A 25,168-nucleotide genomic window follows, 5' to 3' on the forward strand; every position below is an offset into this window, starting at 1 on the left:
GATGGTCTTTGTCTCCTTTAGGCAAAGAAGCAGACATTTTAATTTTGGTGGAGTTCTAAGAATTCCTTTCTAAATAAATGTATTTAAGTTAAAAAAAAAAAAAAAAGAGAGAGAGAGAGAGAGAAAAGAAAGAAACAGGCCAGCTGCAGTGGCTCATGCCTGTAATCCCAGCAGTTTGGGAGGCTGAGGCGGGCAGATCACTTGAGGTCAGGAGTTCAAGACCAGCCTGGTCAACATGGTGAAACCTCATCTCTACTAAAAATACAAAAAGTAGCTGGACGTGCTGGTATGCATCTGTAATCCCAGCTACTCAGGAGGCTGAGGCAGAACTGCTTGAACCTGGAAGGCGGAGGTTGCAGTGAGCTAAAATTGCACCACTGCACAACAGCCTGGGCAACAGAGTGAGACTCCATCTCAAAAAACAAACAAACAGAAACAATAATGCAGGGAAGAAAGGCTGATTCAAAAAAATAAGTAAGGCAGGTGCCAGAAATTGTGAAAAGTGTTATGAATGTTGGAAATTTCAGAAACAAGGACCATCCATCGTGAGGCTGCAACTTGACAGCTTGATCTTTTACAGAGCACTTTCTGTCATGACATCACAAGCATGTGTGTAAACCTAGCCAGACGAGGCTCCAAATAAGGTTCGGGTCTGGAGTCCATCCACTGGTGAAGAGCAGTGCTGGGACTCCTGAGCTGTCAGGCCGGAGCCCAGGGCTCCTGCTCCCCTGTCCCACGCTGCCTTCCTTAATGTCCTGCCAGATCCAACAGTTATTTGGCCACCAGGTCTCCCGACCCCCGCCCACAGCCCAGCCACTGCTGATAGGTACTTCGTGAGCTCAGGTCCTGGGCAGCAGTACTCTGGGGTTGGGTCAGCCCAATAGGGACAGGTAACAAAATGGAGACCCACAGCCACAGTTCCAGAGGCCTCAGTGGTCCTGGCTATACCATGGGAATCACAGTGACACGGATGCCAGAGAGGACAGGGTGCCCCCATCCAATGTCCTCTGCCCCTTGCATGCCCACCATGGGCAGTGGCAGCTCGAAACGATGACTCTCCCACCAGGACAGGCCCTGGAAGGTCAGCTCATGCTTCCTCAGCCTCAGCAAAGAAATGCGATAGAAGACTAACCCTGGGTACGCTCTGCCTTGTTAATATCTCCATTCCACAGATGAGGAGACTGAGGCCCAGTGAGGTTAAGCTCAGAAGACCACAGGGCCAGGATGTGGCAGAGCTAGGATTTGAACCCAGGCCTCCCTGGCTCGAGACCCAGTGCTCTGTCTATCCCTTCTGTGTGGCCTTAGACCTGGCTCTGGGCCCGTGGTGTGCCGGCTCACCTTGCAAGATCTCAAGATGATGATGCCTGAGTTTTTATAGTTCTTCTTCTTCCTCTGCTTCTTGGGGTTGATGCAGTCGAACTCCAGCTGGGCAACCCAGGAGAAGAAAGAGACTCAGCTCAGGGCTTCTCTGGGGACAGATCCTTCCCATGGCCCTAGAATCCCTTCTATCATGGGGGCAGCATGCTTCCTCCAGGGAGCCTCCCGGGATGTCCACACCCAGAAATGGTAGCAAGATCAGCATCTGCCTCCCTCCTCCCCAAATAACGTACCCCCACCCCCATCCTGTCCAGCTGAGGGCCCAACATCATGGAATGACTTAAATGGACAGCTCCTGACTACTCACTGTGTGCTAGGCACTTCACCCGCATCATCTCATTTAATCTCCACCCAAATCCTCTGCCCCCATTGACAGATGGAGAAACTGAGTCTTACACTGAATGTCTTGCTCAAGATCATGCAGCCAGAAGGGGGGATCTGAGCCCCAGGCTGCCTGACCCAAGACCCTGCGTCCCTTCCCCAGCCCTGCTGAGGCCTCGGGGTTACCGTATACATGCCCATCTCACCGGGACGCCGTCTCGAGCCTCACACATCTGTGACACTGAGGTCTGGAACTCGCCAATGAAGTCATGGCCCCCGTCGTTGTCATAGTCATAGCACATGACCTGGGATGGGTTCACCATGGTCATCCCAAAGCTGTCCCCCAAGAGGTGCTCTCCAGCCCCTCTCAGCTCCCCAAGCAAACCCTCTGTCTTCTGTTTGGGTAGTGCCTCCCCTCGGCATCTGCCTAGCTGGCCTCAGTAGCTCCTGAACTGCCTCCTACAGGAAGTGTTCCGTGATTGCTGGGAATAGGAGAAAGCGTGTCTGCCCCAGTGACTGAGGCTGTAACCTCTAGTGCAGGAAATTCCACTCCTCACACACCTGGCAATTGGCTACCCATCTGTCTCAGGTTGTGACTGACTCAGCTTATGGCCTGGGGCCCTCTCTAGACATTTTTTTCTGAGGTGGACACAGAAATCACAGTTCTATATGCTGTCTAACTGTGCTGCCAGAACCCTCCTAGGAGGAAGACAGAGATTATTGTACCCATCCTAATGATGGGTAAACTGAAACCCTGAAAGAGAAGCACCTACCCAAAGGCTCACAGCAGCAGTAGCAGACCCGGTACTAGAACCCAAGATTCCTGGTACCCTACTTGGGAATCCCTGCCCTGACCTAGCTGTATCCCCAATCTCATCTGCTCTCAGACCCAGCCCCTAGGGACTAAGAGCTTTTAAATTTTTCTTTTTTTGATTATACTTTATAATTTTTTTTTTTTTTGAGACAGAGTCTTGCTCTGTTACCCAGGCTGGAGTGCAGTGGCTCAATCTGGGCTCACTACAACCTCTGCCTCCCGCGTTCAAGCGATTCTCCTGCCTCAGGCTCCTGAGTAGCTGGGATTACAGGCATGCGCCACCATGCTCAGCTAATTTTTGTATTTTTAGTAGAGAAGGGATTTTCTTTTTTTTTTTTTTTTTTGAGATGGAGTTTCGCTCTTGTTACCCAGGCTGGAGTGCAATGGCGCGATCTCGGCTCACCGCAACCTCCGCCTCCTGGGCTCAGGCAATTCTCCTACCTCAGCCTCCTGAGTAGCTGGGATTACAGGCACGCGCCACCACGCCCAGCTAGTTTTTTGTATTTTTTAGTAGAGACGGGGTTTCACCATGTTGACCAGGATGGTCTTGATCTCTCGACCTCGTGATCCACCCGCCTCGGCCTCCCAAAGTGCTGGGATTACAGGCTTGAGTCACCACGCCCGGCCGAGAAGGGATTTTCTCATGTTGGCCAGGCTGGTCTTGAACTCCTGACTTCCAGTGATCTGCCCACCTTGGCATTCCAAAGTGGTGAGATTATAGGCAGGAGACACTGTGCCTGGCCAGAGGACTGAGCGCTTTTAGAGAGACAGGTAATCACTGTCCTCACCATGCCACATTTGATCGTTTCCAAGGTGTTTTCCTAGCTAGCAGCTCCACAGCCCTCCGGGAAGGGCAAGGGAGTTTTAGAGAGGGGCTCAAAGGTGGAGGCCCTGCCCAGGTACTTCAGGACGTCAGACAGATGCAGGATGAAGACCAGGATGAAGATGGGGTTCTTTCCATTTGTAGGAGAAAGAGCTTTCACAAGGCATCCCAGGAGCCTCAAGTGGACAGGGAGGCTGGAGCTGGCAAGGTGGGGAACAGAGTCCCCAAGGCCCCCTCACCTGGATGGGCTTCTCCATGTCCCCATCACACAGGGACACGAAGGGCACTGTGAATGGCTTCCACACGGGGTCCAGTGTGTACTTGATCACCTGCGGGACAGAGAGGGGTATGGTGAGCTCAGGCCCTGGGCAGCAGTGCTCTGGGGTTGAGTCAGCCCAATGGGGACGGGTGACAAAATGGAGACCCACAGCCATACTTCCAGAGATGGAAGTGCACGTCCCTGTGGCCAGGAGGAAGCACATCCCTTCGGTGCCACTGTGGGTTTTCCTGCACACTGCGTGGCTGTGACCACACCACCCTTTCCAGAGCTATGGAGGGGCTGGACTGCAGGCCTACTGCCTAGAGACCCCTGGGCCCCCACGTACCCACCTCGGTCCTGTGGACCAGCATCCACTTGCCATCGTCTCCTGGCTTATAAAACTCCAGAAAGGGGTCTGACTTCCCAAAGAGGTCCTGGGAGAGGAGGGAGGATGCAGGTTAGAGAGGCCCAGCCCTGCCAGGTGCAGGCGGGATGGGGGTATGATCCTGCTGCCTCCCCAGCCGGGTGTCAGTGTGGGAGCTGTGGGCAGAGCCAGCCTGGTCCCCTACCCTCAGGCTCTGCAAGGCTCAGCAGCTGCAGCCCCCTGGGACCAAGAAGGTCCCCCAGCAGAAACCCCACCCTGAGGCTGTCAGAGCTTGTACTCAGAGACCCCTGAGACCTAGAGCATGTGTGAGTCAGAACTCCAGCATTTAGACGGGTCAGGACTTCAACAAGGTGACTGTTCCCAAGGTAGGGTGAAGCCCCCAGTGGGATGTGATTTAAATTTATTTTATTGGGAATGTGAAAAACTGAAACTATCTTGTACATGGCATAGAAATATCATGGCCTCTAAAAAATCATTTAAGCTTTAAAAAGAGCCACTTTTTCATATGACTCTATCTAAATCTATTATCAATCTATTATCTACCTATATCTATCTATCATGTATCTATTATGGATCTATATCCATTAGCTATTTGTCATCTATGTATCTATCATCTATCTATCTGGGGGGGGGGGGGGTCTCACTTATTGCCCAGGCTGGTCTCAAACTCCTGGCCTCAAGTGATCCTTCTGCTTCAGCTTCCCAAGTAGCTGGGATTACAGGTGTGAGACGCTGCACCTGGCAAGTATCGCTTTAAAGAGGTTATATTCAAGTGAGGGAGACAGAAAATAAAGTAAGTAAAGTGTGCTAGACAGCAGTAAGTGTTAAGGAGACAAGCGGGAGGGGGTGGGAAATCGAAGACCAATTTCAGCGAAGGCCTCACTGAGGAGGTGATGTGGGAGCAAAGGCTTGACGGAGCTGAGAGGGCGCTATGAGAAAATTCAAAGAAGAGAGCCTCCCAGGCAGAGGGAACAGCAAATGCGAAGCTCATGAGGGAAGAGAGGGCCTCGTTTAATTCACAGACAACAAGGGTCTTGATTGGGCTGAAACAGAGTGAAGTGAGGGGAGGAGGGGGGAGGTCAGGGAGTCAGTGCACTGGGGGACACACCAGGTAGGGCCCCATTGGGTAAGGACCCTGGAATGTACTTACACTAAGGGAGATGGGGATGCCCCGATGAGCAGGTTTCCAGCTGTACTTTGAATACCCCTAAGTAATGGGACACTCACTACCTCAGAGGTGAAGGAGTCCTAATCGGGAGTGGCCAGGAGGGCCGTGTGCTAGGCCAGTCCCTGGAATGTGATAGAGGTGGTGGCCTGAGGCCCTGGGATGAGGCCACACAGCCCTGGGGCTGGTGGGGAGCTGCTGTTCCCAATAGGAGCCCCTCCTCTGCCCGCCTCACCTTCTTGTCCAGCCTCCTGCCCGCCAGGCTCAGTGTGATGACGCGGTTGTCAGACAGCTCCTGGGCAGCGATCTGTAAGGCCGGGGACATGAGGGGCTCCTCAGACAGGGAGCCCCAGGGCTAGGAGAGGGAAGGGAGGGGCAGTGCCAGGTGACCTGGGACAAGTCTCTTGTCTTCCCCACACCTCAGTTTCCATCTTCTGGAAAATAGGGGAATACCCCATGTGGAGATGAGGATTCAGGAAGTGAATCTATGCAGCTCCACAGGGTCCACGGTGGGGTGGGGGGGGGGGGATGAAGCAGGGACCAGACTCTGGGCTGGTCTTGAGTCCTAGGGAGAGGTTGTGGGCCAGAGAGCAGCATGGCCAGCCTCCTCCTGCCCCTGCTGCAGACGCAGAGAGCACGGCTTCCTCAGAACACCAAGGTGTTAGCATTACAGCCACTCATTGTGAAGCTAGAGAAACTGAGGCCTGGGGAGAAACCGAGTCCCATCAGTTCACACTGGTCATCAGTCCTCCATGCATTCCCCATCAGCTGTAGTCCTCTGACCCCAGGCCAGCCACTGATGGCCTAGCTGGGTGACTTCGAAACTGCTGAGGTCCCTAGGGGGCTCTCTCCCTCCCTGCTGCCCACAGCAACACAAGTCGGGGCCTCCTCCTCTCAAGCCTCTAGGGCAGCCTTATCCAATGCAAGGCATCTGGCCCTCTGGACCCACTGACAGAGGCCAGCTGGGTTGCCCGTTCTTCCCTGCCGTCCTCCCGCTGGGACTTGCTCAACAACCCTATGGGGCAGGTCCTTTTATCATCACTTCCCAGGGGAGGAGACAGAGGCCTAGAATGGAACTGCCAGAAATGCTGGGGGTGACGGCATACCCAGCTGGGTGGGGGTCCACCGGGGATGGCTTCTAGGTGGAAGGGAGCTGCCTTGTAAAGGCATTCCTTCATTCCTTCATTCATTTAGAGATGGAGTCTCCCTCTCTCGCACAGGCTGCAGGACAGTAGCACGATCATAACCCACTGCAGCCTCAAACTCCTGGCCTTAAGGGACCCTCCCGCCTCAGCCTTCTGAGGAGTAGTACTCCAGCTGCAAGCCACGCACCTGGCCTGTGAAGGCATTTAGGTGGGGCAATTAGAGCGCCAAGAGGTGGGAGGAGGTTGTTTGGGAGGTAGCGTTCCATGGGGCAGGAACAGAGTGAATAAGAGCCTGGGGTATGTTCAGGATATGCTAAGAATTCGGTTTGCTTTGAACGCAGGGCATTTAAACTAAGGAGATTAAAAACCACCAAGGCAGGAGAGCCAAGCAGGGTCTGAGGGGTCCCTCACAGCCTTGAATGAAGGGTTGCACAGGCAGTGGGGAGCCATGTGAGGTTACAGGGCAGGGGAGTACCGCATGGGAACACACAAAGGCACAGCTTCTCCCACCAGCCTGGCTGGCTCCCCAGGCATCACACAGGCTCAGAAGCCAGCCAGACAACCCAGGGGACGATCTCACTAGCTCAGCTGCCCAAGGGAACTTCCTCTCTTGGCCTCAGGGGTGGTCCTGGCTTCTGGGAGCCTGTGAGGACTGAGCAGCCCCTCCCTGCGAAGGGCCTGCACATCGCAGAGGGAATGGCTGCGCACCACAGGAATCGTTGCGCATTGCAGGAATCATTGCACGTGGCACCACAAGCAGGGCACTGATGGGCAAGGCACTTCTCAACGACCCCCAGGGGAGGGCAGGCAGGGGCCGGCGCAGGGAAGGGGCTGCTGGCAGGGCTCTGGAGGCCTCACCAGCTTGTCAGCCCCCAGCGCATCATTTGTAGAGCCAGGAGCCGGTTGCTAAGAGACCTGTTGCTAAGTTGTAAGTTGGGCCTTTTTACTCCAAACAAAGCTGGTGATTATCTGCCAGGGAAGTGGCCCATTGATGGGGGAGGGTACAGGATGGGGGTGGAGGGGCTGCGGGGAGGGGGAGCCAGGAAGGGACTGGTACCGTAATCAAGCCCTTCCCAGCAGGCTTGTCATTCAGCAGCAGCAGAGGCCTAGTGATCTTCTTGCTGGAGACGATCTAGCGGAGAGAGGGGAAAGGTGATCAGGGAGGAAGTTGGGGAAGCCCTGGGAGGAAAAATCCTCCACAGGTGCTGCTCAGCAGGGCTGCCTTCTGCCCTGGGCTGGCTGGTGACCTGCCTGAGAGTCATTGTCACCCTGGGAGGTGGACAGCAGCCAATCTGGGCAGTGAGGAGGCTGAGGCCCAGAGAGGGTAAGAAACCTGTCAGGTCTCCCAGAGGGTAGGGAATCCTAGCAGTCGGACTCTCACTCCCCGGTTTACCCCTAGGAAAAGGCATTTTGGAGACAACTGTGGGAGATCAGCCCCCAGCTCTCTCCTCCAGAGGCATTCCACAGACCCCACTGCCTCAGGATATGATCTCTGATGGACTCTGATTCGATGTATTTTCATGTATTTTTCTTTTGAGACAGGTCTCCATCACAGGTCACTGCAGCCTCAATCTCCTGGGCTCAAGCAATCCCCCTATCTCAGCCTCCTGGCTAGCTGAGACAACAGGCATGTGCCACCACGCCTGGCTACCTTTTTTTTTTTGTAGAGACAAGGGCTCATTATGTTGCCCAGGCTGGTCTCAAACTCCAGGCTCCAGCCTCCCAAAGTGCTGGGATTAGAGGCATGAGCTATAGAGCCCAGCCAATTCTATGTATTTTTATTGGCTTGAATAGGTAATACATTCATACAGTGTTCAATAATCCAAACAACAGAGAGAGGCACATTGAAAAGTCGTCCTCCCTCCTGTGTCTGCCCACTGCACTCAGGGGCCGGCATGGTTCCTGCTTTCTGGATTAAGTGCAAGCCTGTCCTATGCAGCAGAGGACACACACCAGTCTCATCCAGTCCTGCTTCCGCGGGGCTGGTTCTTCTCCCCAGATCCATGCCCTGCCCTGCTCCACCTGCTCTGTGCCCTGGAGACTGTACCACCCAGCTCCTTTGTCCTCTGGCTCTCAGAGGTTCAGCCAGTGGGGGGATGGGCAGAGACAGAAGAGCAGGAGGAGTGAGAGGTGGGGCCCCAGTTTGATGGGAGCTTTTTCATTACTCTTCCTTCTGCCTCAGTTGCAGTCCAGAGGCCTCCCTCCATTGGCCACAGGTCTCACCAGGCCCTGGCAATGCCACTTCCTCACCCTGCCTTCCTTCCAGGCAGAGGTGGTCAGCTTCCCTCTGAGGCCAAGCCCTGGGTTGGTTTCCCCATCCCTTGTCAGTTTCCTGCCCTGTCCACAAGCACTTAAGCTCTCTTCTCAGTTACACCACAGGGGAGGGACCCTAACTTCTGTACCCTACTTATGCACAAAGTAGACGTCACGACCACGGCAGACCCTTGCTTTTTGCATGGTCACCATCTCCTGGAAGGCTCAGGGCATTTCAGTCTCTACTAGGACCCTTGAAAGCACTTTCCATTTCATTCCCTCATTACCCCAGTAGGCTGAGCAGAGTAGTCATTATAATCACCAAGGAAAATGTGGGGAAACTGAGGCTCAGAGAGGGGTGGGAGCTTGGGGAGCTTGCCTAAAGGCATGCAGCCGTAAGGAATGATTGAGACTTGTGTTAGAGGCGCCTAGCCCTGCTCGCTCCCTGCCTCCAGGAGCTTACTAAGGACTGAGATGGATGGGGAAATGTGGCCCAGAGAGGGAAAGGAAGTTGCTCAAGGTCACACAGTGAGTTGGTCACACAGTGAGTCTGCCACAAAGCGGGACTACTGTGGGCATCTTGGTTGCTGGTCGGATGTCCCTACCCCAGGAGGTCAAGACCACACCGGATTACTTCTAACAATCAGAATCTCTGGCCACCAGGGCCCGGGATCCTGTGATCCGGGGGCAGCCTGGATCTCCACACCTGCAACCTCTGCCTCTCAGGTTCCAGCAGTTCTCCTGCCTCAGCCTCCCGAGTGGCTGGGATTACAGGCAATCTGTTTGACTCCTTCAGATGGATGCTCTTCAGCCCACCCTCGAACCTGCCAAGGCTGTTGCCCCCACTCTGCATCTGCACTTTGGGAGCCACCCAGGAAGATGGGGCTAGGGACAGACAGCACAGGAGGAGACCTTCCGAGGGGCTGCCTTGTCTTTGGGCACTGCTCCCACCCCCCAGGAAGGCCCCGCTCACCGTGCCCAAGCTGCAGGAGAACTGGCCCAGGAAGTCATGCTCGTCTAGCTGCATACTGGATTTATCCTGGTCGAAGAGCGCGAACTTGAGCTTCTGTACTTCCTCAAAGTGGTAGTCAAGCACGAACTTCTTGGAGAAGGCGGGATTGAGATTGTTGATTGCAGTTTCTGTCCTGTCGTACTAGCAGAGGGGCAGGGAAATGGAAGTTGGAGTCAAGGCAGATGGTCCAAGCCCTCACAGCATGCTGGAAATCATTCTGCTAACTCGTACAATGCCTACTCTGTGCCAGGCTCTCAAGGTCGTGGTCAGTGACTCACTATTCCCAGCTCACAGACAAGGGTGCTGAAGCACAGAGAGGTGAAGTGACTTCCCCAAGGTGGGATGGCTTGTGGAGCAGGGCTGAGACTCGAAACTGAGGGCTGACTCTCCTACCCACACTCCTAATTCTTCGGCCCTGGCTCCATACCCAGGTGCCAGGGTAAGAGCTCAGGCCCTGTCCCTGCCGGGGTAAGAGATGGAGGACAAGTCCCTTTCCCCATCTGAGCCTCAGTTTCCACCTCTGTAAAGCGAAAGGATTTGACTATCTGTGGTTTTCAATTTTTATTTTGGAAAAAGCCCTTTTTCAAACCATGTTTTACATGGAAACTGACAGAGGAAATAGAAAGAAGGGAGGATTTTTGGGGGGAGGCGGGGTCGGGGCTCCGCAGGGAGGAGATTCCCCCAGGATTCTTGTATAGAATCCTGACACTGTGCAGCCCAACACCCTCACCTACTATGGATACCAAAGCCTGGCTGAGGACAGGGCCTTGTACTGTGGGTCAGCGGTGGCACTGGGACAGGAAACCCGCCTCTTGGCCTCTGGATGCTGAGGCCCCGAACCGCGGAGTCTGGGTGACAGTCTATTTTGGGGGCTAGGCTGTGTTGACTTTTCCTCCCACCCAGTCCATTTCCAAGGGCTGGAGCAGCAGGGACGGAAGAGGTCTTGGCCCTGGGCTATTTTGAGCCAGAGTGGCTGGCCTGGGTGGGGGCAGAGGTTGTCAGGGAGGGTGGGGGGTGTGCCATGAGTCAGGGGATGCCACTCCCTGAGGGGCACTCATGGGTTCTAGAGACCTGGCAGAGGGGAACTGTGCCCCAGACATGCCTGTCACAGGCCTGGGGCTCCCCCAGGAGTCCTCGGCTGGCCCCATGTCCCACCTCCCACTTCCAGTTGTACCATCAACACACTGGGTGACACAATAAAGTCCCTAGCTGCTCTGGGTCCCTCTGTCCCCCTCCATAAAGTGGGTCAGCAATCCCAAACCACTTTCTTGGCATCACAAGAAGGAGCCAACATCCGTGGGAACTCTTTGTAAACCACAGTAGGTTCAGGTGGACTCCCACCGTGGCCTACTTAAATATCCATTAGAAAGGCCACATGTATTTTGGGAAATCCACGTGCAGATAAAGCCATGTGGAAGGCTGGATACCAAACTGCTAACAGTGGTTCTCTATGATAGGTGGGTTCCCAACAATTCGGATTTTCTCCTTCAGGTTTATCTGGATTCTCTGCAGTCGCTCCAATAGTTTCCTTTTGTACAAGCAAAACAAGGTTTAAAACCTGAAGGTATTAACAGCTTCGGTTTCTCAACATCCTTCCTCAAGAGCTGCAACTCTTTGCAACCCTCAAGCCAGAGTCTGCCAGCTCAGAAGTCCTTGCCTGGGGCACCAATAACATCCCCAGATCTGGGGCCTTCCAGGGGAGTCAGTAGGAAAAAAATATATAATTTCACAGATGAGGAGACAGGTTCAGAAAGGGATAGCCACTTGCTTAAGGCCACACAGCAGGGAGTAGGATCACTAGGCCTTGGACCGGCTCCTAAAGCCTGAGCTCCCTGTTTCTCTGTTTCTTACTGACCATGTGTTCATTTAGAAACAATAGGGAAAAGTTATTTAAAAGTGGAAGCGAGCATTGTATAAAACTATAAAATTTTAACTATCTATAACAATTTTAAATAAAACAAGGCCGGGTGTGGTGGCTCATGCCTGTAATCCCAGCACTTTGGGAGGCTGAGGTGGGTGGACTGCTTGAGGTCAGGAGTTCAAGACCAGCCTGGCCAACATGACGAAACCCCATGTTGCTACTAAAAATACAAAAATTAGCTGGGCGTGGTGGTGCACGCCTGTAGTCCCAGCTACTCAGGAGGCTGAGGCAGGAGAATCGCTTGAGCCAGGGAGGCAGAGGTTGCAGTGAGCTGAGATCTTACCACTGCACTCCAGCCTTGGGGACACAGAGAGACGCCATCTCAAAAAACAAACAAACAAACAAACAAATAATCAATATAAATTATATAATTATAAATATAAATCTATGTATTTTAATTGTAATAATTTAAACACAAAGTAATATTTTAAATGTATTTAAAATAACATTTAAGAGTAACAATTGGCCAGGCGCGGTGGCTCAAGCTTGTAATCCCAGCACTTTGGGAGGCCAAGGCGAGTGGATCACGAGGTCAAGAGATCGAGACCATCCTGGTCAACATGGTGAAACCCCGTCTCTACTAAAAATACAAAAAATTAGCTGGGCATGGTGGCACGTGCCTGTAATCCCAGCTACTCAGGAGGCTGAGGCAGGAGAATTGCCTGAACCCGGGAGGCGGAGGTTGCGGTGAGCCGAGATCACGCCATTGCACTCCAGCCTGGGTAACAAGAGCGAAACTCCCTCTCAAAAAAAAAAAAAAAAAAGAGTAACAATTTACCAAGTAATCCCCTGCCACCAGCCCACACTCCAAGTACTACGACAGCCCCTGGATCCCAGTCCCGGGAGACTCCCTCTCCCCAGCAGCCTAGCTGCCCCCTTATCCACCACAGACACACAGAAGAGCCTCACCTCGATCCATCTGCCATTGTTCTCTGTAAAGAGGACACAGAAGGGGTCGGACTTGGAGGTAACATCCCGGTCCAGTAGGTTCTGGCCACTCACTGACAGCTCCACCTTGCACACGCAATACTGGGGGCCCGTGGGGGCTGCCCCCGCTGCTGGGGCACCCCCACTGGGTATGTAGGCCATGGGAGCCGGTGGTGGCTGCAGGAGTTCCTGGCAGTCTAGGGGAACAGGAGTGAGGGTCAGAGAGTGGACAGACACCTGCTATGCTGCCCCACCATAGGGAGGCCCCACCTGGCCTGTAAGAGGTGAGTGGAGAGATGAAAGGTGAGGTGAGGTGGGGGGAGGGGGTCGTCAAATAACAGGGGCAACGGCTTGGAGAAAGAAGAATGCAAGGAAATGCACGAAAAGGGGGTCTCAGCTGAGCACAGGGGCTCGCACCTATAATATCAGCACTTGGGGAGGTCAAGTGCCTCGAAGCCTGGGGTTCAACACCAGTCTGGCAACAAGGAGGATTTAAAATTTTTAAATTTAAAAATTTTAAAAATTTAAAAAAATTTTTAAAAATCAGCCAGGCCATCCTCCGGGCATGGTGGCTCACGCCTGTAATGTCAGCACTTTGAGAGGCCGAGGGGGAATCATAAGGTCAGAAGCTCAAGACCAGCCTGGCCAAGATAGTGAAACCCCGTCTCTATTAAAAATACAAAAATTAGCCAGGCACAGTGGCAGGTCCTGTAATTGCAGCTATTCATGAGGCTGAGGCAGGAGAATCGCTGAACCTGTGGGTGTGGAGGTTGCAGTGAGCTGACATCACGCCATTGTACTCCAGTCTGGGCAACAGAGTGAGACTCCGTCTCGAAAAAAAAAAAAAAAAAAAAGGCTGGGCGCAGTGGCTCACGCCTGTAATCCCAGCACTTTGAGAGGCCGAGGCGGGTGGATCACAAGGTCAAGAGATCAAGACCATTCTGGTCAACATGGTGAAACCCCGTCTCTACTAAAAATACAAAAAAAAAAAAAAAAAAAATTAGCTGGGCATGGTGGCGCACGCCTGTAGTCCCAGCTACTTGGGAGGCTGAGGCAGGAGAACTGCTTGAACCCAGGAGGCGGAGGTTGCGGTGAGCCGAGATCGTGCCATTGCACTCCAGCCTGGGTAACAAGAGTGAAACTCCATTTCAAAAAAAAAAAAAAAAAAATTTAGACAGGCATGGTGGTACATGCCCGTAGTCCCACTTACATGAGAGGCTGAGGCAGGAGGATTGCTTGAGGCCAGGAGTTTAAGGTTGCAGTGAGCTGTGATTGCACGTCACTGCACTCCAGCCTGGGTGACAGAGTGAGATCATCTCAAAAAAAAAGAAAAGACGAAAAGGAAAAGGAGTCTCTGTGCCTGGTTGGTGTGTTTAATTTGTCTGAGGTTTTTCTCTGCTGTGGTCAGTTTCACCTGGAAGGATGCACAGCTCCTGTGTTTCCCCTGCCACACAAATCACAGTGGACATGGGTGTCTCAGACACTCATTACACCAGGAAAACCTGGCCTTCTCCTGAGCAACTAACATGTTGGCATCATGTGACCTCAGTGGAGCTTTTAACTGCTCAGCCTTCCCTCATTCCTTTGGCCACTAGGAAGCTCACTTCTGGTGATGTCAAGAGGCCTTTGAAGCAGAGCAACTCCAACTTAAACAGGAGCTGGGTAAAATAAGGCTGAAACCTACTGGGCTGCATTCCTAGATGGTTAGGCATTCTGAGTCACAGGATGAGATACGAGGTCAGCGCAAGATATGGGTCATAAAGACCTTGCTGATAAAACAGGTTGCAATAAAGAAGCCAGCTAAAACCCACCAAAACCAAGATGGCCACAAATATGACCTCTGGTCATCCTCACTGCTACACTTCCACCAGCGCCACAATAGTTTGCAAACGCCAATGCAACATCAGGAAGTTACCCTATACGGTCTAAAACAGGAGAGGCAAGAATAGTCTGCCCTTGTGTAGCATATAATCAGGAAATAACCATAAACATGGCAACCAGCAGCCCTTGGGGCTGCTCTGTCTATGGAGTAGCCATTCTTTTATTCATTCATTCATTCGTTCGTTCACTTATTTATTTATTTTTGAGATGGAGTCTGGCTCTGTCCCCCAGGCTGCAGTGCAGTGGCACAATCTCAGCAACTGCAACCTCTGCCTCCTGGGTTCAAGTCATTCTTCTGCCTCAGCCTCCCCAGTAGGTGGGGCTACAGGCATGCACCACCATGCCCGGCTAATTTTTGTATTTTGAGTAGCAACATGGTGTCTCACCATGTTGGCCAGGCTGGTCTCAAATTTCTGACCTTGTGATCTGCCAACATCGGCCTCCCAAAGTGCTGGGATTACAGGTGTGAGCCCCCACCCTGGGCAGTTTCTGTATTTTTAGTAGAGATGAGGTTTTACCACTTTGACCAGGCTGGTCTTGAACTTCTGACATCAGGTGATCCACCCACCTCGGCCTCCCAAAGTGTTGGGATCACAGGCGTCAGCCACTGCATCTGGCTATTCCTTTACTTTCTTAATAAACTTGCTTTTACTTTATGAACTCGTCCTGAATAATTTCCTGCACAAGATCCAAGAACCCTCTCTTGGGGTCTGGATCAGGACCCCTGTTCTGCAACAGTAACATTAAAAATTCACCCTTGTTCATCGTCTATCACCTTCACCCTGTATCTCCGGCCCACACACAATGACTGGTGACCAGGATGCATCTAGTATATATTTGCTGAATGGAAAAAGGATGAGTGTATAACTGAACAAATGGACAAACCCTCCATATGCCTCAGATCCTGTCTGCATTGGTCCTTATCTTCAACATACAGTTTACCTTTCACTCATACACAGCCTCCCAAAACTCCGTGCCCTGGGCCTCATGTATCCTCCTCTGTCAAGGCTAACTGACGTGTGATCACTTGAAGGAATTCTGTTTTCCTTCGAGTGCAAGGCATTAGTGAGAGTGGAGCAACCCATCCCAAGAGGTGGAGGGGTGCCTAGATCACACCCATCGAAGGCCCAGCAGACAAGTCCTCTGGCTCTCTCTGCCTCAGTTTCCCATCTGCACAGGTTTAGGACACAGTCTCCTATGGTCAGGTCTCATTTCCACTGGCATGCGTGCATTTAACACTGGCCCTGTCATCCCAGTAGATGAACCTAGCCCCTAAACACTTACTTGACAATTCCCTAATACTTTGTCCTCTTGAGGCTAAGGGGTTTACTGACCCTGCACTTCTGCAATGAAGGGAGGTAAGTGGAGGTGGTGGGTGGGCTCCCTCCAGGAACACAAAACCAAGTCACCGTGCTTGTGAGCACCAACTGAGTATGTCACCTGCACAAGGTCTCTAATCTTCATTCAGTCTTATGAGGCAAGTATAGTAATATCACCCTCATTTTCCAGAGGGGGAAACTGAGGTTCTTTCACTCACTCTAGAGGGTGTACTGAGCATCTACTAGGTCCCAAGAATGGTGCCAGTGCTGGGGATGCTGCAGTAAGATCGCTCTTGGCTGGGTGTGGTAGCTCAGGCCTGTAATCCCAGCACTCTGGGAGGGACCGAGGTGGGTGGATCACTTGAAGTCAGGAGTTCAAGACCAGCCTGGCCAACATGGTGAAACCCCATCTCTACTAAAAGTACAAAAATTAGCCAGCATGGTGGCACACACCAGTAGTCCCAGCTACTTGGGAGGCTTAGGCAGGAGAATTGCTTGAACCCTGGAGATGGAGGCTGCTGTGACTCGAGATCACACCACTGCACTCCAGACTGGCCAACAGAGCGAGACACTGTCTCAAAAAAAGGAAAAAAAAAAAAAAAGAAGACTGCTCTGTCTTAGCCCCCTAAGAGCTCACAGTTCAGTCAGGCAGCAACACAGTGAGAGGGCAGGGAGAGCGCAGGACCTGCGGGAGCTGTGAGCCCTGAGAGGGCCTCTAAGTTTCATTCTGAGAGCAATGGGAAGTCTTGGAAGCAGAGAACTGACATGATCTGATTTGTGTTTTTAAACGCTTTCTTGGCCCCTTGTGAGGAGAAGGGGTTGTCAAGCTAAGGAAAGGTAGCGGAGAGACCAGCAAGGAGGCAGCTGCTGTCCTCCAGGCAGGAAGGACCAAGTCACCGTCACTAGGTTGGGTCCACTCCTCCTCCCTTTCACCCAGGCCACAGCACACTCCGGAGCACCAGCCTCTTGCCAGGCAGATGCAGTCCTCTGCAAGCCCCGGTCTGCAGGAGGCCAGGGGAGAGTGGGGCTGGAAACAGAGACCTCCCAGCTTCCCCTCCAGATCTAGAGCTCCCCAGACACACCTCACAGAGGAAAAATCTGGACAATGATGAAGCTGGTCCTCAGCCCCCTCCCTCCCAGCCTTTGTCCCTAGAACCTTGTTATAATCACACGAGCTCAGAGTGTCAGGGCCGCACTACAATTTGCCTGTGGGATTTATTCCTGTCGTGTAAAAATCAGTTCCCATGGGAGGAGCCGGTGAACTGCGTTCACTCTTACTGTGTGCAGCTGGGCAGCTATGCCAAGCGGGGGTGGGGTAGGGAAGGGGGCAGACAGGGATGTCCAAAACCTTGCTGTGTGGCTGAGAGCGCCTGCCCATGCCTGTACCTGCCTGAGGCAGGACAATCACCCCCATTTTAGAGATGAGGACACTGAGGCCCAGACGGTAGAAGTCACTTGCTTGAGGTTTAGGGCCAGGAAAAGGCAGAGACAGGGTGTGAATCAGGTCTCCAGACTCCCAGGCCAATGCTTGGCCTTTTGCCAGGGTGAGGAGATTTCTGGACATTGCGGGACTTAGGCAGGGATAGCTAGGACATCGGCCAGGCCAGTGGAGCCTGAGGCTAAGAGGGCAGGTTTCGATCAGGGCTGGGGAAGCCAAGGGTATTCCCCCATTTGAACACACACCCAGGGTGGGCCCCAGAGTATCCAAGGTCACCAGTTCCTCTGGGTCACCCTGTCCACACCCCTGCATCTCCCACCATCGCTAGCGAGGTGGATTCTAGCTCACTTACCCTCTTCCCACTTCACAGGCTCCCTCTGTCACATATAAGATCCCACCTGGGCCACCATCCCCTGCTGCCCAATCAGACACTTCTGTTCTCATCCTGAGGGTGTCAGGCACACACGCGCAGATTCGCGTGCTTCCTTGTCCATTTACACACGTGTGGTCACATATACAAACATGTACACACATGTACCCAGACTGACAAATACAACGACAGATGCTCACATGAACACTCTGGGGTCACCTCCTTGTGTCCCCATCACTACCCTGCCCCCCATCTGCCTGCCTCGTCCAAGCCCCATTATCTTGCCTTGGTTATTCTGACAGCCTCCTACCCTTGCCTCCCTCCAGCCTAACTGACAGGGTGGGCAGGAGGGACAGGTCATGGGCCGGGAGGGCTGGGCCAGGAGCCCCTAGCTCTCTGCAACTCCACCTGGATCAGCTCAGGCCCCCTGCTAGAGTAAGCCACGGGTGGGTAGGGAGGGAGCTCCTTCCCCAGCCAGGAGGAGTCCTCCATCTCCAACTCACCCTCTGGCTGGAAGCTTCTGGATATCCGAAAAGGGGAGCACATGATGTCTGGAGTTGGGGCAGGCCAGGGGAAGAGTGGGTCCCTCTGTGCCAGCCCAGCAGCAGCCAGGCAGACTGGACCCTTAGGCCTGACGCAATGGAAAAAGAAACTACAGCTTAGGCTGGGCTGGGCCCCCTCCCCTCCTACCCCAGCAGGAGGGCAGGCAGAGAAGGTGTCATTAAGGGAGGGCTGGGCCTGCCATTCACGGAAACACCCCTGGGGCAGCCCCCACCCCACAGGTAATTTGAGGTTTCAGGCTGGGGGATGGGATGGGATGGGGAGTCAGGGCCTGCTCAAGGCATGGTCCTGACTCCTGGCACAGATGGGCATAGCCCTTCTGGGGAGACCAGGCCCCCCAGGCAAAGAGCTTGGAGAGCGAGTTTAGGAAACTACTGGTCCCTTTGACAGATGGGTCAACCGAGGCAGAGAGAAGACAGGGCCTAGGAATTCCCAAGCATTGATTCATTGGTTCATTCAACAAATACTCACTCCCTAAGCGCCCTGGGGCTGTGCAGTTAATAAAACACACAGGAGCCAGTGGTGGCTCCCACCTGTAATCTCAGTACTTTGGGAGGCTGAGGTGGAAGAATGGCTTGAACCCAGGAGTTTGACACTGCAGTGAGCTGTGGTTGCCACTGCATTCCAACCTAGAGCAAAACCCCGTCTTAAAAGAAAAAAAAGGACACATAGGGTTCAGCCTCCACAGGGTCCACTGGCCCCAGCGAGGAGGCATCTTGCCCTTAGGCAGGATAGGCTTGGACACTCTAGTGCTGAATCACAGGCCTAGAAGATCACGGTTCTAGCCAGAAAACTAGGATAGGAACTCATCGTCCTCATCCCCTCTTATCTTCACCTCCTATGTCCCACCAGGGCTGCTGATTTTGCCTTCCAGCTGCATTCAGCGTCCATCCCATCTCCCCTCTTCCACTATGTCAGCCCAACCCAGGTCACATCACCCTATGCCCAGCCACATCCTGACCCATAACAGGTACCTCTGATGCAAGCTCAGCTGTACTCTCTTTTTTTTTGAGACAGAATCTCACTCTGTTACCCAGGCTGGAGTGCGATGGTGCGATCTCAGCTCACTGCTACCTTTGTCTCCTGGATTCAAGCAATTCTCCTGCCTCAGCTTCCTGAGTAGCTGGGATTATAGGCGCAAGCCACCATGCCCAGCTAATTTTTGTATTTTTAGTAGAGATGGGTTTTCACCATGTTGGTCAGGCCATTATCAAACTCCTGCCCTCAAGATCCACCCCCCTCGGCCTCCCAAAGTGCTGGGTGCCCAGCTGCACTCTCTCCCACACCAGAGCCAGAGGGAGTCTTTAAACATAGAAGTCAGATGTTGCCATGGCTCTACCTAAAAATCTTCCCGTGCCCTCCTCATCCAGGTCACACAAACCCCAAATCCCACCCAGGCTGACACGACCCTGCCTGACCTGTCCCCACTTCTTGCTACCGTTCCCCGCATTCGCTCCCTCTGCCCCAGCTGCACTGGCCTCCCTCTGCTCAGCAAATATGTCAGTCTCTCTCCTGCCTCAGGGCCTTAGCACTTGCTGTTCCGTTTTCTTCAGGAGTGCCTTTCTTCACAGGCAAGGTCTTAGTTGTCAGCTTAATGTCACATCCTCAGAGGCCTTCCCTGATCACCCAGGCTGACGTAATCCATCTCCGCTCCATGCTGCTTCCTTCACAGATCGCTGCAACGTACAACTGTTTTACATATTTGTCTAGGTACCTGTGTCTGTCCGTCTGCCCCCGTCCCTCAGGGGGACATCGCCACTGTTTCCCCAGCACCTACAGCTGTATCTGCACATGTGAGCACCTAATCAATGAGGGAGGCGGGGGCTCGCCAGGCGGGCTCCATCATCATAGCCACCTCCCCCTGCATACATCACCTGAGAGAATCACAGGCGGCTACTCAAACCCTGGGCTCCAAGAGGCCAGCAGGAGAGGGACTGTGCCCTACTTCACAGGGGTGGAAACTCAGACCCAAAAGAGGTAGTGGTTTTTCTTAGCCAGGGAAGGATGGTGACCAGGCCCAGAGCCAAGGCTGCCATCACTCCATCCTTCCCACCTTGGCTCTGCCGTTTAACTGCTGTGTGATCTCTGGCAAGATCCTTCAGCTCCCTATGTCTGTTTCTCCCTCTGTAGAATGGGGACAATAAGAATGCCTTCTGGTCAGGCGCAGTGGCTCACACCTGTAATCCGGGCATTTGGGGAGGCCAAGGCGGATGTATCACCTGAGGTCAGGAGTTCGAGACCAGCCATGGACAACATGGTGAAACCCCGTCTCTACTAAAAACACAAAAATTAGCTGGTGTGTGCGCTCGTAATCCCAGCTACTCGGGAGGCTGAGGCAGGAGAATCACTTGAAGCCAAGAGACGGAGGTTGCTGTGAGCCGAGATCATGCCATTGCACTCCAGCCTGGGCGACAGAGCAAGACTCCATCTCAAAACAAAAGCAAAAACAAAAGACCCAAGAAGAGTGCTCTCCTAGGTGCTGTGAGGGTTCAGCGAGGTAAAGCACTTGGAACAATAACAGGTAGCTTTTGCTATGATCAGTGATTCTTTTTGCCTCCCAAGTAGCTAGGATTACAGGTACATGCCACCACGCCCAGCTAATTTTCTGTATCTTTAGTAGAGATGGGGTTTCACCACGCTGGCCAGGCTGGTCTCAAACTCCTGACCTCATGATCCACCCACCTCGGCCACCTAAAGTGTGGATTACAGGCGTAAGCCACTGCACCCATTCTGTGGGGTCTGAATCCCCAGAGATTCTTAATGTCTGAGGGGAGGGGCAAGCAGATAAAAACTTGGGGGATGTGTAAAGTTAACAGTTTACATACACAGGGCAAGAGGTTAAAACTGATTGAGAGGGCCGGGCACAGTGGCTCATGCCTATAATCCCAGCACTTTGGGAGGGCGAGGCAGGTGGATCATCTGAGGTTGGGAGTTCAAGACTAGCCTGGCCAACAAGGTGAAACCCCATCTCTGCTAAAAATACAAAAATTAGCCAGGTGTGGTGGTGAGAACCCGTAATCCCAGCTACTTGGGAGGCTGAGGCAAGAGAATCACTTGAACCTGGGAAATGGAGGTTCCAGTGAGCTGAGATCATGCCACTACACTCCAGCCTGGGCAATAGAGTGAGACCCTGTCTCAAGAAACAAATAAATAAATAAATAAAAACAAAAAACTGATTAAGAAACATGGCTCTAGGTTCTCCCTCCAGGCTGGTGGACACAACCCAGGGCAGCCCAGGGAGGCCATTGTAGCGACGGGGGACTAGGGAGAGAATTACGGGCTTGGATACACAACCCTCAAGGTCTTCACGGTGGAGCCCACTCCTCGGTGCTGTGGCTTCTGGGACCCTCAGGGCCTCCAAGTCCTTCTGTACCCAGCAAATCCTGGTCAGTGGGGTATCATCTCTAATGGCAGAGGCTCCTGAGGTGGCTCGGAGCTGTCATCGCTGCACGTGTGTTTTCCAGATGGGTCACCTATGCATCTCCCTGGAGCCTGCTAGAAATGCAGCACCCACCAGCGCAGTGGCTCACACCTGCCATCCCCACACTTTGGGAGGGGGAGGCAGGTAGAACTTGAGCTCAGGGATTCAAGCCCAGGCTGGGCAACATGGTGAGACCCTGTCTCTACACAAAATGCCAAAAAAAAAAAAAAACCCCAAAACAAACAAACAAACAAAACTAGCTGGGCATGGTAGCATGTGCCTGTAGTCCCAGGTACTTGGGAAGCTGACGTGGGGAGAATCACCCGAGCCCAGGAAGTGGAGGCTACAGTGAACCATGATCATGCCACTGCACTCCAGCCTAGGTAACAGAGTGAGATCCTGTCTCTAAATAAATAAATAAACAAATAAATAAATAAATAAAAAGAAATGCAACACCCTGAACCCACCCAGACCTGCTCTAGCAGAAGCCCTGGAGTGGCGCCCGTAGGCTTGTGTTTTAACACGCTCTCCTGGGGGTTCTGATGTGGGTTATGTACACACAAATCACAGGTTAGCTGAGTAAGTGGGGCGTCTTGTTCAAAGGCTGATTCTCATTTAGCAAGTCTGGGGAGGGGCCTAAGATTCTGTGTTTCTAACAAGCTACAGATGATGCTGGGGCCACCTCCCTGGAACCACACTTTGAGGCATGAGGCCACAGATCAGAGGTTGCAATGTGGCCACCCTATGGCTGACCACATCCCAGGGATGGCTCTAGTGTAGCATGGATTTGGCATAATGAGGCAGGTGTCACACCTGATCTCCATATAAGCCCTGCTGGCTTCACACACTGAGCTCCCAGCTGGGTCTCTGTAGACCTCTGGGTTTGCAACCTCCAATCTAGATGGGAATGCTCTGTTAACCAGAACCCTTAGCTAACCAGATGCCCATTCCCTACAGGCCCTGATGGCTACTAAGTTTACTGAACTTTTGAGGGGTTGGAATGTGTCTTGAATGCATCCATGTCTAAATTGCCTCCTTCATCCCATTTCCCTGATGAGAAGATCCAGGAAGACAAACGGCAACCATACTGGTCAGGGTTTTCTGGAGAAACAGAACCAATAGGATATCTACGTATGCAGAGAGAGAAATGTATTTTAAAGAATTAGCTCATGGCCTGGTGTGGTGGCTCACGCCTGTAATCCCAGCACTTTGGGAGGTCAAGGCTGGTGGATCACCTGAGGTAGGGAGTTCAAGACCAGCCTGATCAACATGGAAAAACCCTGTCTCTACTAAAAATACAAAATTAGCTGGGCGTGGTGGCGCATGCCTGTAACCCCAGCTACTCGGGAGGCTGAAGCAGAAGAATCGCTTGAACCTGGGAGGCGGAGTTTGCAGTGAGCCAAGATCGCGCCATTACACTCCAACCTGGGCAACAAGAGTAAAACTCTGTCTCAAAAAAAAAAAAAAAAAAAAGAATTAGCTCATGAGATTGTCGGGGCTGGAAAGTCTGAAATCTGTAGGGCACACTGGAAGACTGGAAACCCAGGCAGGGTTTCTATGCAGTCTCAAGGCTGAATTCCATCTTTGAGAAACCTTAGGCTTTGCCCTGAAGGCTTTCGATCAATTGGATGAAGGCCACACATATCTACTGATTTCATGTTAATTGCATCTAAAAAATACCTTTATTTGACCAAACAACTGGTCACCAAAGCCTTGCCAAGTTGACACATACAATTAACCATGACAGCAATCTTTAGTTCCTAGGAGATCTGTCATGGGGCTGGAAAACGGGGTGTTAGGGCAGGAGCTCTGGGCTAGCCCTTCTTAAGTGTGGGAGCTCAGAGAGCCCACCCCGACCCCAACAGCTGCAAGTGAGAGTGCAGGTACATGTGGCCATGATGATGGGCAGATAACTAAAATAAAATGAGAATAATTATGCCTGCTGCAGGTCCTGGAAATTTTGTAGCTTCACAACATCCCTGAATGAGGTGTTATCATCGTTACTCCCATTCTCCAGATGAGCAAACCGAGGCTTGGAGGTTGAATCATTTACCCACATGCTTCTGGTCCTCTGGCTCCCAGCCCAATACCACTCTCCCTCCTGGGCCTCCGCTAATGTGACTCTGGACAACTCATTTGGTCTTCCTGTGTCTCAGTTTAGTTTTCTTATCCAACACATGGAAATTACAAAATGCTTGACACACTGCAGGTACCGGCTCAAAATGAGAAAAACCTCTCCATGGCTCCCGGCTGTTCTCAAGACAACATCCAGGTCCCCTGACGAGGCTCTCAAAGTCCTCTCACTCATACCATTGGCTCGAGCTCTGCTGTTCGCCACAGAGTTCCAGCTACTATTTTTCGTATCTCCCTGATTTTGCAAGTGCTGTTCCATCTGCCTGGAATGCCTTCCACCTTCATAGCGCTTTCTTTCTTCAAACTCAGCTCAGTAAACCAAATGCAGCTGGGCACAGTGGCTCATGCCTGTAATCCCAGCGCTTTAGGAGGCTGAGGTGGGCAAATCACTTGAGGTCAGGAGTTTGAGACCAGCCCAGCCAACATGGTGAAACCCCGTCTCCATGAAAAATACAAAAATTAGGCCAGGCATGGTGGCTCATGCCTGTAATCCCAGCACTTTAGGAGGTTGAAGCAGGCAGATCACGAGGTCAAGAGATCGAGACCATCCTGGCCAACATCGTGAAACCCCATCTCTACTAAAATACAAAAATTAGCTGGGCGTGGTACATGTACCTGCAGTCCCAGCTACTTGGGAGGCTGAGGCAGGAGAATCACTTGAAGCCGGTAGGTGGAGGTTGCAGTGAGCCAAGATTGCGCCTGCACTACAGCCTGGCTACAGGGTAAGACTCAGTCTCAACAAAACAAAACAAAACAAAAACACACACACAAAAAAAAACCCCACAAAAATTAGTCAGGCATGGTGGATGCCTGTAATCCCAGCTACTCAGCAGGCTAAGGCAAGAGAATCACTTGGGGTGGGGAGGAGACGAAGATGGGTTTGTGGAGGGGGAAGACAGGTTTGGGGAGGGACAGAGGTTGTAGTGAGCTGAGATCACGCCACTGCACTCCAGCCAGGGCGACAGAGTGAAACTCTATCTCAGGAAAAAAAAAAAAAAAATGCACTATGCACCCATCTCCACCCACAGGACGGCAAAAATTTAAAAGGCTTATAATACCACGTGTTGACAACAATGTGGAGCAACCAGAACACTCACAGGTTGCCAGAGGGAGTGGAAATTGGAGCAACCACTCAGGAGAAATATTAATGCCCTAAGTAAACACTCACAGTACTCACCGAAAGATACACGCAGGAATGTTCATGGCAGTGCTAATCGTAATAGCCCCAAATTGGAACTCCCCACCCAAACCCTTATCATCGGAAGAAGGGACACGACTGGTGAATGAACGCACAGTGGACAACACACAGCCAGCTTGAAGGAAGAAGTCGGTAGCAATAACACAGATGGGTCTCACACATGCTGTGTGAAGGGGGCCGGACAGAAAGGAGTATGTCATCCTATACGCTTTCACTTAGGTGACTTTAAACATGGACAAAACAAATGTATGCTGCTGGAAGTCAGGATAGCGGTAGGACAGGTGGATGGGTGTTACTGATGGGGGCTTCCGTGCTGGTCTGTTTCTGATCTGGGTTCTGATGACATAGATGAGTCGGTCTCTGAACAGTCATTGATTGGTCCGTGTAGAATGTCTGCTGTATTTTGTATGTTATGCTTCAATGTGGTTTAAAAAAAACAACAACC

General features: G+C 52.4%; 1 protein-coding gene across 2 annotated transcripts in view; it reads right to left on the reverse strand.

Annotated features, from left to right (window-relative positions):
* The window catches only part of CPNE2 (copine 2), a 56,357-nt gene that overhangs the window by 24,757 nt on the left and 6,432 nt on the right, over positions 1 to 25,168 (reverse strand). For both annotated transcript variants that reach the window (XM_039461894.2, XM_074402556.1), the window contains exons 2-9: positions 12,385 to 12,599; positions 9,516 to 9,695; positions 7,347 to 7,421; positions 5,380 to 5,451; positions 3,945 to 4,028; positions 3,575 to 3,664; positions 1,905 to 2,003; positions 1,339 to 1,425 (exon numbers count right to left, since the gene is read on the reverse strand). In XM_039461894.2, the coding sequence (XP_039317828.1) occupies positions 1,339 to 1,425; positions 1,905 to 2,003; positions 3,575 to 3,664; positions 3,945 to 4,028; positions 5,380 to 5,451; positions 7,347 to 7,421; positions 9,516 to 9,695; positions 12,385 to 12,564 (867 nt within the window). In that variant the 5' untranslated portion in view covers positions 12,565 to 12,599. The remainder of the gene's footprint in view (positions 1 to 1,338; positions 1,426 to 1,904; positions 2,004 to 3,574; positions 3,665 to 3,944; positions 4,029 to 5,379; positions 5,452 to 7,346; positions 7,422 to 9,515; positions 9,696 to 12,384; positions 12,600 to 25,168) is intronic.

This window comes from Saimiri boliviensis, chromosome 1 (genome assembly GCF_048565385.1).
Source record: "Saimiri boliviensis isolate mSaiBol1 chromosome 1, mSaiBol1.pri, whole genome shotgun sequence".
NCBI classification, from domain to species: Eukaryota; Metazoa; Chordata; class Mammalia; order Primates; family Cebidae; genus Saimiri; species Saimiri boliviensis.